Raw genomic sequence first — 17,914 nt, 5'->3', positions numbered from 1 at the left:
CTTGTTGTAACTAGTATATGGCCCTTTTTAAGTAAAGCGAGTACTGATGTTATCGCGAATCGTACTAGTATCTGTTATATTATCTGTATATAACAGTTGGCAACGTGACTGTTGCCTGTTGGTATGACATCATTCCCATTCTTTAATATAAAAATATTAGTATACATATTAAATACTCTTAAAAAACATAAATTAATAAATATGTTAATAACTATTAATGTACACTAATCTGTTTATTTTTTATTTTTTATTTTTTTTGGTGTCCATCCACTAATCTATATAAATGGACTAGGTGACTGTCTTGACACAACTTTAGTTTTCAATGATCAAAATACATTAATCCGCGAATAATATTATTCTTCTTTCAATTCATGCTACTTCAATAATAAACTTCGTTTCTATGATGGATTTTCTTAGTGGTAATAAAAACATAGCTTTAGCACATTAATATTAAATTATTTACGTATATATTAATAAACAATAATATTTAAAACATAATAAAATTAGTTTAAATAATCCAAAATTAACGTAATTAATATTATATTATATAAAATAACTTTAAATATTATTTGTCTAATATTATTATTATTAAATATCTTTTATTTAAACACCAATTTTGGGTGCTTTCAATTTAATATCTCACAATACCGAAAATTTTTATTTATTTCTTTCCTTCTTTCTATATATACGTGGATTCTTCTAATATCTCCATATTATAATATTTTAAAAAGTGTTGTTAAAATTAAAATAAATTTTTATATTTTAATAATATTTTTAAAAAATTATTAAAATATAAAAAATATAACTTTAATTTTATAATACTTAATCATTACTGAATTCATATATATATATATATATATATATATATATATATATATATATAACTTAATTTTTTTTATAAAATTACTTTTAAAATCATTTTTAATTATCTTATTTATTTACATTCTTTTACATTATTTGTTTAAGGTTAATAAAGAACGAGACTTAAAAATAGTAATATTACAACAATTGAATACTTAGTCATAAAATAAAATTAAAATAAATATTTACTTAAATTTTTTATTAATGTGTATTTTAAGAATATTATAAAAAATATTTTATTAAAATGATTAAAATTAATTTTTAGTATTTTTAATATATTAAATACATAAAAATTAAAATATTTGTATTATTATATTATTAAAAGAAGTTTTAAGGTACAAAATAATTAAATCTTTATTTAAAAACGAAAAAAAGTAGTAAAAGACTAAAAGTAAAGAGAGATAAAGGAACTTTAGTTATGTGGAGAGATAGAGCTACAGCTAGCTAGGGTTTCTTTTTGTTGGTAATGTGTCTTGATTAACACACAGCCTGGACCTCCAACTCCAACTCACACACTATCTCTTAATGTGACAGACAAAATTAATTAAAATAAAAATTGCAGCTTGGCCTTCTCTACTCTTGTCTTCGGTTACTCTCTCTCTCTCTCTCACTCTCGCAATGTCCATCAGAATCAAAATATACCCACACCCATAACCCACCAAACCACCTCAGCAACCTCTGCTGTTTGTTTCTCTGCGTTCTGTGTGTGTTGTGAGCAAAAGCAGAGCAATGGTGGCACTGGCCAATGCCATTGTGGCCACAGTGCTGGTGCTGGTGCTTGTGGCGGTGTTTCCACTGGGAAAGGCAGATCTGGCATCGGAGCGGGCGGCATTGCTGGCTCTACGGTCCTCCGTCGGCGGCAGAACCCTCTTCTGGAACGCGACCAACCAGAGCCCCTGCAACTGGGCTGGCGTGCAATGCGAGCAGGGTCAGGTGGTGGAGCTCCACCTGCCCGCCGTGGCACTCTCCGGGCGCATTCCGGTGGGAATATTCGGGAACCTGACACACCTCCGCACCCTGAGCCTGCGGTTCAACGCGCTGACGGGACCCCTCCCCGCAGATCTGGCATCGTGCATCAACCTCCGGAACCTGTACCTGCAGCGCAATCTGCTTTCCGGCGAAATCCCAGAGTTGCTGTTCCGGCTGCCGGACCTGGTCCGCCTGAACCTTGGCTTCAACAATTTCTCGGGTGGGGTCCCAGCAGAGTTCAACAAGTTGAGCAGACTTAGAACTCTTTACCTCCAAAACAATCAGCTCTCCGGTCCCATCCCGCAGCTCAGCCTGCCGGACCTCGAGCAGTTCAACGTCTCCAACAACTTCCTCAATGGCTCTGTCCCCGACAAGCTCCAGAAATTCCCCCAAGATTCCTTTCTTGGCAATTCCCTCTGCGGCCGCCCGCTCAAGCTCTGCCCCGGCGACGATGCATCTGCATCTTCTCCTTCCGGCGACATTCCCAATAACAAGACCAAGAAGAAGAACAAGTTATCTGGCGGTGCCATTGCTGGAATTGTCATCGGATCCGTCGTGTGTCTTCTGCTGCTCGTATTCGCACTGATTCTTTTGTGTAGGAAGAAGAGTTCCAAGAAGACCAGTGCCGTTGAAGTTGCAACCGTCAAGCATCCGGAGCCCGAACTTCCAGGCGACAAACCAGTGGACGAGTTGGAGAACGGGCCGGGGCCCCACAGTAATGGCGCTCACGAAAATGGGTATACGGTGGCTGCAGCAGCTGCAGCGGCTATGGCGGCAGGGAATGGAAACAAGGCCGAGGCCAACGGCGGCGGTGGTAGTGGAGCCAAGAAGTTGGTGTTTTTTGGTAATTCTGCAACAGCGGGGGCGGCGAGGCCATTTGATCTGGAGGATTTGCTTCGGGCTTCGGCGGAGGTATTGGGGAAAGGTACGTTTGGTACGGCGTACAAGGCGGTTTTGGAGTCAGGGCCGGTGGTGGCTGTGAAGAGGTTGAAGGATGTGACGATTTCCGAGAAGGAGTTCAAGGAGAAGATCGAGTCTGTGGGAGCAATGGATCATGAGAACTTGGTTCCTCTGAGGGCTTATTATTTCAGCAGAGATGAGAAGCTTCTTGTGTATGATTACATGCCCATCGGAAGCTTATCTGCTCTTTTGCATGGTCAGCACTCATTTCATTTCATTTGTCTTCTTTTATTTGTTTTTGTTTACTTCTAAGTTCTACCTGCTTTGTCAGTACTTGAGTAGTGTAGTGGCTCTCCTTACATGTTTAGTAACAAAAAGATGCACTTCACTTGCTTCGGATTTGGATTTGTTACTTAGGAATTAGGATTAGATTTGGTATCATCAATGCGATGATGTATGTGATTGTTGTTACAGGAAACAAAGGAGCGGGGAGGACACCGTTAAACTGGGAAATCAGGTCAGGCATTGCACTTGGAGCTGCACGCGGGATTGAATACCTTCACTCACAGGGAACAAATGTTTCTCATGGAAACATTAAGTCCTCTAATATCCTCTTAACCAAGTCCTACGATGCTAGAGTATCTGACTTCGGCCTCGCCCACCTTGTTGGCCCCTCCTCCACCCCTAACCGAGTGGCCGGCTATCGCGCCCCTGAGGTCACCGATCCTCGCAAAGTATCCCAGAAGGCAGATGTGTACAGCTTTGGCGTGCTGCTCTTGGAGCTACTGACCGGGAAGGCACCCACCCATGCTATCCTAAACGAGGAAGGAGTGGACCTCCCTAGATGGGTCCAATCCGTTGTCCGAGAAGAGTGGACTTCGGAGGTGTTTGATCTTGAGCTGCTGAGGTACCAGAATGTTGAAGAGGAGATGGTTCAGCTGTTGCAGCTTGCAGTTGATTGCGCAGCACCCTACCCTGATAAGCGCCCTTCCATGTCTCAAGTGGTACAGAGCATTGAAGAATTGCGTCGCTCCAGCTTGAAAGAGGATCAGGACCAAATCCAAACCCAACATGATCTTGTAGAGTTATAGATGATGTATCTATCTTTCTTCTCCGTGAGTTTCCTCTGGATTTGCCTACATTTACATTGTTTGATCCCACTAAATCATGTGCTTATGTTGTATTCAGTAGCTTTGGTTCCAACCCAAAATTTCTTTCGAGTTTCCTCTTTTTTCATTATTTTAATCCTCAAATTAAATCTCTACTGTGTCATCCCCCCTCCCAAATTTTTTCCCTTCCCAATTGATTTCCTGTGGGGGAGTTGATGTATCTGTTTCATTAATTTTTTTGCTTGTGGATTCTGGTTGATGTAATTATCACTTGTGCTTTAACATGGGTTTTTACTTTTGTCCAAAGCTTAATCGAAATGTTTTAGTCACTGTCGTTGGTTGGTTGTAATTGAAATGTCTCGTCGGTAGCGTGTGTCTCCTCTTTAATTGTGACCGTGATACCAACTTCGGTAAATATGAACCATAACCAACTTTGGTTAATTCATTCGACAGGTATGAGTACTACGTAGTACGTACAGTATTTAGTATTTACTACTATCTTGCTTCTCTACTACATCAGATTATCAGTAGCATTGCTTAAATAAGTCAACAATGAATTTAGTTTGATGCATTAACCAATATTAAACTAATTCAATAAGATTCATTAACATTCACAACTTCAAAGGTCCAGATAACAATGGCCCCAGTTCCGAAAATAAAAAGGTTTGGAAACTGATGAATCATGAAAGCGATGTGAGAAACAGTGACATTCCATTTGCAGCCCTTTTTCAGTTTTTCTATTTTTTTTTCTTCTTTTTTCACGTTATGGGAATGTGATGTGTTTGTTTCATGGCTATTGCTGTCCCATCTAACATTTTCCAAATTGATGAACGATCACCAGTTCACCACTCACCCTCACTGGGTTGGGTTAATTAAGCTGGTTTTCCACTTTCCGAGTAGTAACACGGTCGGTTGTCATTTAGTCTCCAATCAATGTTGGATCAATTTAATTCATCAGATAAATTTGCTATTAATTCAGTAGTTTTACCAACAACACACATTTATAATTTTTTTAATTATCACTTGTTTTATTTTATTTTTTTAATTACTGCTGAAGTAATTGAATAATACTTAAATGTCATATTGTTGGATAACTGTTGAAATTATAGATTTTAAATTAAATAAATTAATTTTCAATTATTATTTTCTTAACATATTGCATTTGTCGAAGTGTAAATGTTTAGTATAAAAAGATTTTATTAAGGTTTAAAAATTCAAAACTGTAATATTCATATTTTTATATGATATATAATAGAAGGATTTGAATTTTTTAAATTTTGAATTTCACTTTAGTGGTAGGATTAAAAAAAAATGAGAGATAGAGAGAAACCATTTAAAGGTGAGAGATCATACTTTACCTTCTAAAATAAAAATTCAAAATTTAGAAGATTCAAATTTAGAATGGAGATATGAAAAAGATTGTTGTACAATTTTTTTCTTTAAAATATTTTTTATTATATATATTTATAAAAACAGTTTTACTAGGTAGAAAATGACTTTCGTAAATAATGTGAATAGTGGACTATAAAATTTGTCAAATAAAGTAAAAGACACACTATACCCCCTACGACAAAAATCATAAATGGAGTGTATAAGTAACTGTATTCTTCACTAAACTCATTGTCTACTTATATTTTTCCTCCTAAAAAGTAGGGCAAAAAACCCAAATAAACCAAGGAGACTTCGAAATTACCTAAATCCGCCAAATCAAAAATCTTCACCTGTATCCACCAGGACCAATTATTATGTAATTCGAATCAATAAGATTCGAATTATGCTCTCAAGTAATTCGAATTGATTTCATTCGAATTATGTGCATGCAACGAGTTAAAGTAATTCGAATCAATATGATTCGAATTACTATGAAGGTAACAACATAAGGTAATTCGAAACAATTTGTCTCGAAATATACATAAAGAATTCGAGTCTAATTAATTCGAATTACTAGGTTAGCTTGTGTTTCAACATAATTCGAAACAAATTGTTTCGAATTATAAGTAAGGAATTCGAGTTTAGTTAGTTCGAATTACTAGGTTAGGTTGTGATAATTCGAAACAAATTGTTTCGAATTATATATATATAGCACGAACCAGGGCTATATATATATGCTGTGAACTCATGATGCTGTGAACAAAGTGGGGAGATGGCTAGTGAGGAGAGTTTCCTAGTGTTGGTACATTATAGAGGGTCGATTAAGAGAAAAACTCGATCCGGCGTGAAGTTCACTGATAAGGATCCACTATGTATTATCGTGACGCCAACAACCACCTACGATGCTCTTGTTAGCTGTGTGCTGGATAAGCTTGGTCTCGAAGGAGTTAAAAGGGTCAAGAAGTTTTTCTACCGCATTCCAACAGCGGTGCTCCATGACACCGTGAAGTTTGATTGTTCCACAATCGGCAGTAACGAGGACTTGCAGGTTATGTTTCTTTGTCGTAGGCAGTTTCCCGAGGTAAGGACACCAGAGTTGTTGGCTAAGTTGGTTGATGTGGTATCTAGCTCGGGTGGTTCAAACCGGAATGCGAATACTATAGCCGCGGTTGCCGGGTCGAGCTCGAGACCTGCTGTTGCTTCGTCCTCTGCTCCTGTGTATGAGCCACCGATGCAGCCTGTTGCGTCCCCTTCGTTTGCCGTCGATCTGGGCGGGAATGTTGGAGATGAGGTTCGGCATGGGGAACATATTCCCACCGAGGTACATTGTCCCACACCGATTGGTGTTGGTGATGGTTTGTTTGATGATCCAGATGACGATGACGTGGAGCCGGATTTGATCGCTGATGAAAGCGGCGATGATGTTGGAACTACTGTTCCGAGAAGAGCTACAGGTGGATCTAGTTCTGGCACACAGCAGTATCCACCCCATTTTTCCCCGTTGGACCTGGATGCCATGCGGCAGGACGAAAATGCTCTGCTGCCCTCAGGATTTGGCGCTAGAGATACCGAGGGGTCTGCCGGTGTGAACGAGTTTCAGGTTGGCCAACAATTTCAGGATAAAGATGAGGCGCTGTTCAATGTGAAGACGTACAGTATCCGCCGAGGGGTCCAGTACAAGGTCGTTGAGTCTGACTATCGCAGGTATGTGGGAAAGTGTTCTGAGTTTGGGAATGGGTGCACATGGCTCATTCGGATGAGTCTCCGACAGCGGAAGGGTATCTGGGAAGTGAAGCGATACAACGGTCCGCATACATGTCTCGCCAGCTCCATCTCCAGCGACCATAGGAGTCTGGACTACCATGTGATATCCACCTTCATTATGCCGATGGTTAGGGCTGATGCAGCTGTGAACATCAAGGTGCTTCAAAATGCCACGGCCGCACAATTTGGGTTCAGGCCAACGTACAGGAGGGTATGGATGGCGAAGCAGAAGGCCGTTGCCGTCATATATGGGGACTGGGACGAGTCGTACAACGAGCTCCCTAGGTGGGTTTTAGGAGTTCAGCTGACGATGCCTGGCACTGTAGCCGTCCTCAGGACTTGCCCTGTTCGAGTTGGGGGACAGGTTGACGAGTCTCAGGTTTATTTTCATAGGCTGTTCTGGACTTTCCCCCCTTGTATCCAGGCATTCCGTCATTGCAAGCCTTTGGTGAGTATTGATGGGACCCATCTATATGGGAAGTATGGGGGAACACTGCTAGTCGCCATTGCACAGGACGGAAACTCGAACATCCTCCCCGTGGCATTTGCACTAGTCGAGGGTGAGAATGCTGAGTCATGGTCTTTCTTTCTTTCCCACCTCCGTGAGCACGTGACACCTCAGCCGGGTCTATTAGTTATTTCAGATAGGCATAATGGCATCAAGGCAGCACTCGAGGCTCCGGATGGGGGATGGCTACCCCCAGCTGCGTACCGGGCATTCTGCATTCGACACGTTGCATCGAATTTTGCATTGACGTTCAAGGGAAAAGATGCCCGGAGGCTTCTTGTTAACGCCGCATATGCGAAGACTGAAGTGGAGTTCGACTACTGGTTTGACATTCTGCGCTCTGAGAATCCGGCAATGTGTGACTGGGCGAACCGAATCGAGTATTCGTTGTGGACACAGTACTGTGATGAGGGTCGGAGATTCGGGCACATGACGACCAATATTTCTGAATGTGTCAACTCAATCCTGAAGGGGGTAAGAAACCTCCCTGTTTGCTCGCTGGTGAAGGCCACATACGGAAGGCTAGCTGAGCTATTTGTCCGTAAGGGAAGGGAGGCCGAGGCTCAGATGGGTACTGGACAACAATTCAGTCAATACCTAGTAAAGTGTATCGAGGCCAACCTGAAGACAGCCAGGTGCTTCACGGTGACTGTTTACGACAGGGATAACTCGGAATACACCGTTGCTGAGACAACTCCGACAGGTTCATTCTCCCTTGGTACGTACAGGGTCTCATTAGGGTCTAAGACTTGTGATTGTGGATACTTCCAAGCACTTCACTTTCCCTGTCCGCACGCACTGGCATGCTGTGCTTATTCACGACTTACATGGCAGCCCTACGTCCACGAGGTCTATCGCCTGAGTTCCGTTTTCGGTGTCTATCAGATGGGATTTACACCACCCATTACAGAGGGTTTCTGGCCACCTTATGCAGGGCCAACCGTTATATCGGATCCGAATATGAGGCGTGCGCGGGAGGGTCGTCCTAGATCCACAAGAATCCGCACCAACATGGATGAAGCAGATCCGAACCAGCCAAAGAGATGTGGCCTCTGCAGGCAGCCAGGTCACACCAGGCGTAGTTGTCCACAAGGCGCAGGCCCCAGCGGGACTGCTGGAAATCAATAGGAGATTTCTTAATCTATTAGCACTTGTCTTCTACTTCAGTTAGCAACCATTGTGGTCCTTTGTACTAAGTTGTGTCCTATTAGTAATGAAACTTGTTATTCGTACCAAATATTTCTGCTGAATATGTTTTAAATGATTGAAATTAGTATCTAAAACAAACAACATTACCGCGAGGGATGACTCATAATGAATAACATAACATCAAACTATATATCATAACAGAAAAGTAGAAGACATCATAGTAAATGACATAACAAAACAACAAAGTACATACCATAACATCAAATAACATAACTACAACGTACATACCATAACAATGATAACAAACCAATAAGGTACACAATATAAATATAACAACATGACATACACCACTATCCATAAATCATCTAAATAGGTGCGATCCAGTGCCGCAACGGCGTGGCACTCGTGTCCGAAAACTCCTCCGTATAAGTGGCTCCTCATCCTCAATAGACTCGTCGCTGTCATCCGGAACTGGCTGTCTCGGGGTCACAGGCGCAGCATGCACGGGTCTGGATGATGACGGGCCGGCAACTGAATGTGACCCAATAGTCTGGGCCGATGCTGGGGTCCCACCCATGGCAAAAGGATGCGGGGGAGCTACCGTGGCAGGCTCGTTCAGATCTACATCCAGGGGTGCCTGTGTCCCTGTCGTCTGAACCCGTCCGGCTGCAGCCTCATCCTCCTGCATGATGGTCCGAATATCATCAAGGAAATGCGGTCCACCAAACTCGGCCACAATGCCATCACTAGCAAGCAAGTCTCCAAACATCGAGCCCGGACTAACCCATGGAGTACTCTCCTGAAGGGTATGATCATCACCGGGAACACCTACGAAGTAATCTCCAAGACCTCCACCACCAAGCCCAGCATCAGTGTGAGTCGTCCGATCTCCCATACCAGATCCACGCGACCCACCCTCATGCCCGCCCTGATGGGCCCTATCAACCCCCGCAACATCACCTCCCATAGGCATCTGGGCACCCTCTCTAGCAGCACCCACTCTCCTCCTGCCTCCACGACCACGAACTCTCCCCCCACCCCTAACTGGGGGGTCGACGTCATCCATAGCAAGATCCACCCCGATCCACTCCCGCTGGCTACGACGTGTCCCAACTCGTGCTCTCCGCTCAATACGACGTCTGTCGGGAACGTCCTCGACCCGGTCCATATCTGGAAGTCGACCTGCACCCCTCTGCGTAGCCTCATCTGGAATAGGAATACCTCTCGGATCCCCCAATAACATCTCCGGCGACAAAAACCTCTTTCCGTGCTGATACCACCATGTCAAGAAATCGTGTGACGGACCGGGGTCGGGGACGATGTCAAACTGTAGAATGTGCTCCGCACGCTCCTGCCAGTGAACATGCCAGTCAGCGTACTGTGCCGGGAACCAACGGTCACCTCCTCTCCCATCCTTCGACATCAAGAAGTCGATGTTCAAGGCGGGAGACGGTATGGGCTGAACGCCGCCAAACTGAGGTAAAACTCTATCAACCTGATGCCACTCCACAACCGCAAAGTAAATCAGGGACGTCCTGCACCGCCATAACATCATATGCCGAGGCTCCAAGACCTCTGGATGTACAACCTGGATGACGTCTAGTGCGCTATAGGGCATCCATATGAACTGGAAAAATAAAAATTAAAAGGGTTGGACAATATAAACTGAAACAATGACTTGAAATACACATATGTTCTGCGTACTTACCTGCCGAGGCTGTAACAAGTCGATCTTCAGGCGAGCCATCTGTACCCGAGGTCCCTTGTTGCTAATCCCAGGATTGTAACCAGACCATCTGCGTACGAGAAACATTAAAATTGGTTTCATAATCGAAAATAAATACGAGAAGAATATATAATACAAAACAATAACGGTACCTCGAGGCAAGGGGCCAGCTAATCTCATCATACCCAGATGGTCTAAGAGTGGGAAACCTCCAGAATATCCAAGACTGTAGTAACTGTAAAGGGCCAGCTAACTTCACCACATGTCTGTTGGCGACTCGGCACATGCACCTGTACAACCATGCAAGTGCCGCCGACCCCCAATTTTAGCGACCCATCTCCTCAAGCCGAGCAACATAAGGTAGCCATCTGATGTGTATACGATTGCCGGACTTGTCGGCAAAGAGCTGCGTGCCCAATAACATCGTGATATAGGCCCGGACAAAGCGCCTAACTGTCTCCTCATCAGCCCCGTCTGGACACTCTGCAAATGTCTCCTGAAACCAGGTGCAGTTGACTGCGAATTTCTGCACCTGGTTCTCGGGAGGTAAAACACCGAGCAACTCATGGAACCACTGCCAAGCAGGTCTCCCACCCTCAATGTAAAGGTGGAAGTCTGTCAGGCAACCACTAACGTAATCTCCGTCCACTGGCAACCCCAGCTGGTATGCGACGTCCTGAAGCGTGATGGTACACTCTCCGAACGGCATGTGGAAGGTGTGCGTCTCAGGCCGCCACCTCTCGACGAATGCGCTGACTAGGGGCTCGTCTAGTCGGAACCATCTGTCATTCAGTCTCGCAAGATGGTACAATCCGGCCATCTGCAGGTACGGAACGTACCTCTCATCAAGACGCATCCCCTGCTGCCGCCTAACGTTGGATATGCAATGACGAGGCTGGCCAGTACATAAACCGCATAATTAGAACAGATGCACAACCCACTAACATATACAATATGTTTCATAAGGAACCAGAAAATAAATCGTGATGTGTAAAAGATATATGAAACAAACGACCAACATTTTATACACAAACCGCTCACTCAAACCTAGTGCAAATACCATTAACAAAAACAGATGCATGATCACATTTATCATAAACCACTACCGTTAACCGCTAAACCGCTTAGTTAAACCGCTAACACTAAAATAAACCGCTATAAAAAACCATTAACAAAACCCACTACCATACACCACCAACTCAAACCACCCCCCTAAACCGCTAACCATCACTAAAACCACTATCCAAAACAATTAGCACAAACCGCTTACAAAAACCAATTTCAAATACCACTAACAAAAACCACTGGCCTAAACCGCTTGCTTAAACCGCTAACACTAAAATAAACCGCTATAAAAAACCATTAACAATAAACCACTAGCCTGCACCACTATCCTAAACCACTATCCTAAACCACTAACAGTAACATAAACCATTATCAAAAACCATTAACAAATACCGTTATCATAAAACGCTTTCATAAACCACTAACCTCGTCGTTGATCACACCGGCGATATGAGCAACTCCATCCAAACGATAAAGCCTTCCCGGATCGTCCCCCATCGACAAAAAAAGGCGCTCTGCTCTTACTCGTACGAAAGGTTGGTCGTTTTCTCTGGGATTTGGTGGGGTTAGAGAAAGAGAAACTGATTCGAATGAACTTGGTTCGAACTCCTTTTATAGCCGAAACAGTTGTAATTCGAATCAACTTGATTCGAATTACTATGGAAATCCGTTTTAACCCTAATTCGAATCAACTAGATTCGAACCTCTCTAAAGTGAACTTCTCCTAGTAATTCGAATTAACTAAATTCGAAATAGGTTATTTTAATTCGAAACGTATTGCTTCGAATTACATGCTTTTTTGGATATCTATAATTCGAATCATATTGATTCGAATTACGTTCATTTGTTGCATGGAGATAATTCGAATTATATAAATTCGAATTACTTGAGAGTATAATTCGAATCTTACTGATTCGAATTATATAATAATTCGTCCTGGTTGATTCAGGTATGGATTTCTGGTTTGGCTGATTTTGGTAATTTGGACCTCTCCTTGGTATATTTGAGTTTTTTGCCCTAAAAAGTATTTATGTTCTCAAAACTGATTTCAGTATCTTAATCAAGTTATTACTTATTAAACAATTTGTCATGACAATTAATTTTATTTTTATTATTTTACACACATTTAATAAATAAAAACGAAGTTTTTTATAATGCATTTATTTTTTATTTTTACTTATAAATAAGTTTAATAAGTGCCCTAAGTATACTGACGAGAAAAATGTGATAATTAATTTTGCAACGAATGCTCTAAATAGTTAAATACCATATTAATAAATAATAACTTTTTACAGATTGCAAAACAGTAATATTTATTAATACACACCAATGAATTATAATACAAATAATACCTCATACTCGTCTAAGAGATTCCGAGTTTGAATTTTTCTATCTTTAGTAAAAGAAAAAAAAAATATTAATACACATTGCTGACTTTCCTTTTAGAATGTGGAGTGGTGTCTAGTGCTGTTGGATTAGCCAATGAGGGAAGTCATGTGTATATTTTTTGGACAGGGCACAGGAGGCAGTGTAGTTGAAAAATTGAACCCTAATTTCGTTGATTGAGTGATTGACTGATCATTGATTTTGGAGTTTGTGTATCGAGAGAGATTATGGAAAGCGGGAAGATACTAGAGCTGAGGCAATTGATAGAGGCATGCAAGTCCAATCCTTCATTCATCCACGACCCTTCTCTTTCCTTCTTCAAGTCTTATCTTCTCAGGTATGCGTATGTATGTATGTATGTATGTATGCTTCACTCTCTCTATCTCTAAGAATGAATGTATGAACTCTGCACTACGCAGCCTGGGTGCTCGCATCCCCCCGAATCCCAAAACGGTGAGCCTCTCCCTCTTCTTCTTCTTCTGAATCTCTCTGCTCTGCTATGCTTCTGTTGTGTTCTACCTCTACCAACCATGTATGCAGGAACCAGTTGATGTTGATGACATAGTCGAATCTGACATAGACCTCGATGATTCTGATCTTGTTGAACCCGATAATGATCCTCCTCTAAAGGTGCTCTGTGCTCATCTCATCTATGTCTCCCTTTATCTCCTCTGCAACTCAACTAATATTTATACTTCCTATCATTAAATGAGGCAGATGGGCGACCCTTCCGCTCAAGTAACACCAGACATGATCGATGCTGCACAACTAGCAAAATCAAGGGCCATTGATTATATATCACAAAGCATGCTCTCTCTCTCTCTCTCTCTCTGGTCTTCTTTTGTTTTATTTCTTCTACTTACTTTAAATCCTGTTCATTTTCAATGGCGCTTTTCCAGATAAGTTGGATCAAGCAGTTGAGCAACTAACAGAAGCTATATTGCTAAACCCACATTCAGCCATACTCTATGCTACTAGAGGTACATACTCTTACTCTCCCATACACACAGCTTCCAGAACGAGATACCTTTTCACAAATTCATTCCATTATCTTTCCACAGCTTTATTTGTTCACTCTTTGCATCACTTATTATTGGATTTCTTGTTTTCAGCTAGTGTCTTATTGAAATTGAAGAAACCAAATGCTGCTGTCTGTGATGCTGACACTGCACTGAAGGTTATTATTAATTTTGTCGTTTAGTAATTGGCCTAGTATATAAGTTCATTTGATTTAGTCATAGCTTGTTGCTCATAGAGCACGGTCTTAAAAGAATTTCTGCACAAATATGTATGTGTGTTCTCAGAGGTATCTCGTCTGTTCCAGATTAATCAAGACTCAGCCAAAGGATATAAAGTTCGAGGCATGGCAAGGGCCATGCTGGGACTCTGGGAAGAAGCAGCAAGTGATCTTCATGTTGCTTCAAAGTTAGATTATGATGAAGACATTGGTATGGCACTTAAAAAGGTAATTTGAGCACCATGTTCGGTAGACCAACCTTCAAAATGATTTTCTTTCTTTTTTTTTTTTTGAATTTTTAAAATTATATCTCTTGGTTAGACAGGTTGAACCTAATGTTCGCAAAATTGAGGACCATAGGAGAAAATATGAACGGTTACGAAAGCATAAGGAGGAGAAAAGAGCAGAACTCAAAAAACAAGAAGCAGCTGAAGCTCAAGTGAGTGTATTGTGTAGCATAACGCTTCCATTATTGGATAGTCTCTTGATAGTTAGGCATTGCTGGGCGACACATCTTTTGTACCAAAACTTTTAAGCAGCACACTATCATCAATCTTCTTAATTATGTCTTGGGAATTTTTCCTTTTCTAGAAATGACATTTCAGCTGATAATTTTTTTGTTGGGTAGTCCAGCTCTGTTTTAATCTCTCAACAATTTGCCTTTGTCTTGCAGCATTATCTACAAGGTTAAAAAAGTAGATTTACTTTGGCTAGGTTACTCTAAAGTTGAGATGTAACATAATATTCAATCAACTCGTAATTTCCAGATTTATAATTTTATTGTAATTGTTATGTCGTTTGGTCTTTCTGCTGAAATTCCCCGTTGGACGTTTTCTACAGGTTCAGGAAGCATTGTCTGCTCTGAAAGATGGTATGTCTCTATACTTCCATCTACTTGATGTTATTAAAATTCCCAAAATTTTTTATTTACTTGTCTGATCGCTTTCCCGCATACTTTACCTGCGGTTGTGATAAGAAAACTTGACAGTTTTAATCTGCATATTGCATCAGTATGTCCACACACCTACATTACAGCCTTGGAATCCTTCTCAGATAGTATTTGCCAAAATGGTACTTTCATGATGATGGGAATGGCTCCATGACAGATTTTGTATAACTAATTTTTTATTTTGACGATTTACTTAGAACTAAAATGTAAATTGTCTATAAGTCTGTTTGGTTAACCGCGAGCATGCTGTTCAAGGTGTTTCCAGTATATTTTCACCAAAAGCTGAGGAGGTTCTTGGTCAAAAGTACATTGGACCGACCAACAGGCTATTTATTTTCTTCTTTTACCTCTGATATATTTAAGTTAAATTTTGATCTTTGAGGTCAAGGTATGCCTCCGGCCATTGGAATTTAAACGGAGAAGAGGGTGAACTTTATTAATTAAATGACACATTATGTTTTGCGGCTTTTGACAGGGCAAGTCATTGGTATTCACTCAGCATTTGAATTGGAAAAGAAGTTGAATGCTGCATCAAAGACATCTCGCCTGGCAATACTGTATTTTACTGCAGCATGGTGTGGCCCCTGTCGATTTATTTCCCCTGTTTATACAAACTTGGCAGGAAAGTACCCAAAAGTTGTTTTTCTAAAAGTTGACATAGATGAGGCAGCAGATGTTGCTGGACGTTGGAATGTCGCCAGTGTTCCTACATTTTTCTTTATAAAAAACGGCAGAGAGGTTGATAGTGTGGTGGGGGCTGACAACAATGCACTTGAAAGGAAGATTGCACAACATGCCAGCCCTCTTTAAGTGAGTAGCTAATAAGGACCTTGTTAGAACTTGCAATTTCATTGCTGTTGCTTTTGCGTATATGTTCATAGTGCTAACAAAGCCAAAGATTAATGGAGTTTGTCATGGCTTGAGTTTCCGGTCTTATTGACTATTGAGTGTAAAAATATTACTGTTGATTTTAGATTCGTGATGACTGGTGGAGAAACAAAAGATGATGACTGATCTGGAACATTGAGGATCAGTTTCACCTGATTTTATTCCTTCGTTTGGAACTCTAGCTAGCTGAAGCTTCAGTACTTCATTAGGACTTCGGAGGCAACTTGTGTTTTGTCTCTCTTCCCTGCTGATAAGTAGGCTGGGATTCCATCCAGCTATTATTACGTCTTTTTTTTTTTGGGGACGGGGCTATTATTACATCTAATAAGTAGAAAGTAAAAGTAAAAGATTATACTGAAACAGGTTTCTTGTTATTTTGATCTTTTAAGTTTTTGGGCTGAAGACGGCTTAAAAGAGAGAAGAAAGAAACCGAGAAAGAGAATGACAAAGTCCACTACAGCTTGGTTTGATAAAGTAAACTTATAAAACCTCATTTTTAAGAGTTTTTTAGAAGTCGTAGTAGTATTTATGTTTGATAAATTAAATTAAAAATAATTTTTAATAAATATAAGTAATAATAATTGTGTTTGGTATAAGAATTTTTAAAATTTAAAAATGTTATAATAGATATAAATGTAAGAATTAAATTTAAAAATTAATTAATATATAAAGATATATTAAATTTTTTAATTTTGATAATATAAGTCAATTTTAAAAAGTTGTATTTTAGGTGCTTTCAAAATTCAAAAGTATCTCCATTTTTTTAAAACTGCAAGTACAAACATATAGTTATTTTGATTTACTAAACATACCAGGAGTTTGTGTTTTTGAAAAGTATAAGTATTTTTTTAAAAAGCTTTACCAAACCAAACTTAAATGATGTTTCAAAAATAAAATTGAGGTAATATGCAAAACAGTTTTTAAAATTTTGAACATGAATTAAAATAGTCCTTTACTTTCATAGATGACTAAATAAGTCCCTTAAATTTACTTTCGTGAATCTCTGATAGTTTCTAACCCAAATTTTCATTAGTACAGTAGAATTGATAAGTGCCAACATAATATCCCAACGGTAAATTGATATGAACACTATATTAGTATGATCAAAACGATGTCTTAAATTAGTTGACTAGACTCAATTTAATTCTTTTTCTAATATAAAATCCTAATCCTAAAAAATTACAGTAACATCATCATCTTTGACTAGGTTTGTGTTTTTATCTTGTGATATATGAATTCATATAAGGCCCATAAGGCTACATTTGTTTATAGCAACCGGACACTAAGACATAAACATAGAGATTAAAATTGTGTTTAGCAAGTAGAATATAGATAAATATATTATGTTCTGAAATACTGAATTAGTATATTTTGTTTTTTAATTTTTTTATTATTACTATCAAATTTTTATAATTATATTTTTTTATTCTAAATTGTGTGAAGAAAAAAAAAATAAAGATCAATTAGACTTTTTGTTATTTGTTCTATCTTATTTTTACTTCACTACCAAACAAAATAAAAAAATATTAATTTTTATTTCTGTCATATGTCATGTTCTCATTGTCTTGTCTTATTCTATTCTTAAAATCAAAAGCAACTTAAGAGAACACCAATGAATGTGTCGCTCACTAAACTCGTAACAAGATAAATAATCTATCCATTATTAGACTCTCTTCTGGCAACAAGGTATTCACACTTTCACTTCAATGATCATGTAAGATACTACGCGGACCAAAATTCACCAAAACAAACAAACAAACTCGCAGTGAGAAAAGAAGAAAAGTTGAAGATGATGCTATAATTTAGAGAAAGGACTAAATTAAATCCAATTAACTAATTTGAAATACCATTTTAAATTTGATCATGTTAAAATGTCGTATTTGGTATTGGCATTTAAAAGTCTAAGATAGCATTGTACTAACAAAGTGTGATTAGAAACCAACAGAAATTCACCAAAGTAAATTTAAAGACTTACTTGGTCATTTATTTATAAAAGTGAAAAACTATTTTGACTTCATTCAAAAATTCAGGA

General features: G+C 39.7%; 4 protein-coding genes across 7 annotated transcripts; all 4 read left to right on the top strand.

Annotated features, from left to right (window-relative positions):
• Window positions 1-1,269: 1,269 nt before the first annotated feature.
• On the top strand, window positions 1,270-4,145 carry RLK902 (receptor-like kinase 902). The gene is made up of 2 exons (XM_016335283.3): window positions 1,270-2,986; window positions 3,205-4,145. Exons 1-2 carry the CDS (start codon window positions 1,591-1,593, stop codon window positions 3,819-3,821), a joined length of 2,013 nt encoding a protein of 670 aa, XP_016190769.1. The 5' UTR covers window positions 1,270-1,590; the 3' UTR covers window positions 3,822-4,145.
• A 1,837-nt stretch (window positions 4,146-5,982) lies between these two features.
• Window positions 5,983-7,003, top strand: LOC148572644 (uncharacterized). Its single transcript, XM_088507673.1, has 2 exons — window positions 5,983-6,914; window positions 6,982-7,003. Exons 1-2 carry the CDS (start codon window positions 5,983-5,985, stop codon window positions 7,001-7,003), a joined length of 954 nt encoding a protein of 317 aa, XP_088363799.1.
• Window positions 7,004-7,098: 95 nt separating this feature from the next.
• On the top strand, window positions 7,099-8,610 carry LOC148572643 (uncharacterized). Its single transcript, XM_088507672.1, has one exon. The coding sequence runs from the start codon at window positions 7,099-7,101 to the stop codon at window positions 8,608-8,610; it is 1,512 nt and encodes a 503-aa protein (XP_088363798.1).
• Window positions 8,611-12,866: 4,256 nt separating this feature from the next.
• On the top strand, window positions 12,867-16,038 carry TDX (tetraticopeptide domain-containing thioredoxin). Of its 4 annotated transcripts, XM_088508172.1 has the most exons (11): window positions 12,867-13,145; window positions 13,228-13,261; window positions 13,349-13,438; window positions 13,526-13,613; window positions 13,708-13,788; window positions 13,921-13,985; window positions 14,133-14,273; window positions 14,371-14,484; window positions 14,886-14,916; window positions 15,470-15,804; window positions 15,969-16,038. In XM_088508172.1, exons 1-10 carry the CDS (start codon window positions 13,036-13,038, stop codon window positions 15,802-15,804), a joined length of 1,089 nt encoding a protein of 362 aa, XP_088364298.1. In that variant the 5' UTR covers window positions 12,867-13,035; the 3' UTR covers window positions 15,969-16,038. The 4 variants fall into 4 exon arrangements, with proteins under 4 accessions (XP_088364298.1, XP_016190774.1, XP_088364297.1 ...); XM_016335288.3 differs by having other exon boundaries at window positions 15,470-16,038; XM_088508171.1 differs by having other exon boundaries at window positions 13,708-13,985.
• Window positions 16,039-17,914: the final 1,876 nt, after the last annotated feature.

This window comes from Arachis ipaensis, chromosome B3, assembly GCF_059453495.1.
Source record: "Arachis ipaensis isolate K30076 ecotype BB chromosome B3, ASM5945349v1, whole genome shotgun sequence".
Taxonomy (NCBI): Eukaryota; Viridiplantae; Streptophyta; class Magnoliopsida; order Fabales; family Fabaceae; genus Arachis; species Arachis ipaensis.
This window is presented reverse-complemented; position numbering and strand designations above follow the sequence as displayed.

Bases quoted from the DNA above. Each gene is read 5' to 3' on its own strand.
- RLK902 (XM_016335283.3), top strand. From the start codon at position 1,591: ATGGTGGCACTGGCCAATGCCATTGTGGCCACAGTGCTGGTGCTGGTG. The intron at 2,987-3,204 runs GTCAGCACTCAT...TTGTTGTTACAG, and splicing joins CTTATCTGCTCTTTTGCATG to GAAACAAAGGAGCGGGGAGG.
- LOC148572644 (XM_088507673.1), top strand. From the start codon at position 5,983: ATGGCTAGTGAGGAGAGTTTCCTAGTGTTGGTACATTATAGAGGGTCG. The intron at 6,915-6,981 runs GTATGTGGGAAA...AGTCTCCGACAG, and splicing joins GTTGAGTCTGACTATCGCAG to CGGAAGGGTATCTGGGAAGT.
- TDX (XM_088508171.1), top strand. From the start codon at position 13,036: ATGGAAAGCGGGAAGATACTAGAGCTGAGGCAATTGATAGAGGCATGC. The intron at 13,986-14,132 runs GTTATTATTAAT...CGTCTGTTCCAG, and splicing joins ATGCTGACACTGCACTGAAG to ATTAATCAAGACTCAGCCAA. The intron at 14,485-14,885 runs GTGAGTGTATTG...CGTTTTCTACAG, and splicing joins AAGAAGCAGCTGAAGCTCAA to GTTCAGGAAGCATTGTCTGC.
- LOC148572643 (XM_088507672.1), top strand. From the start codon at position 7,099: ATGGTTAGGGCTGATGCAGCTGTGAACATCAAGGTGCTTCAAAATGCC.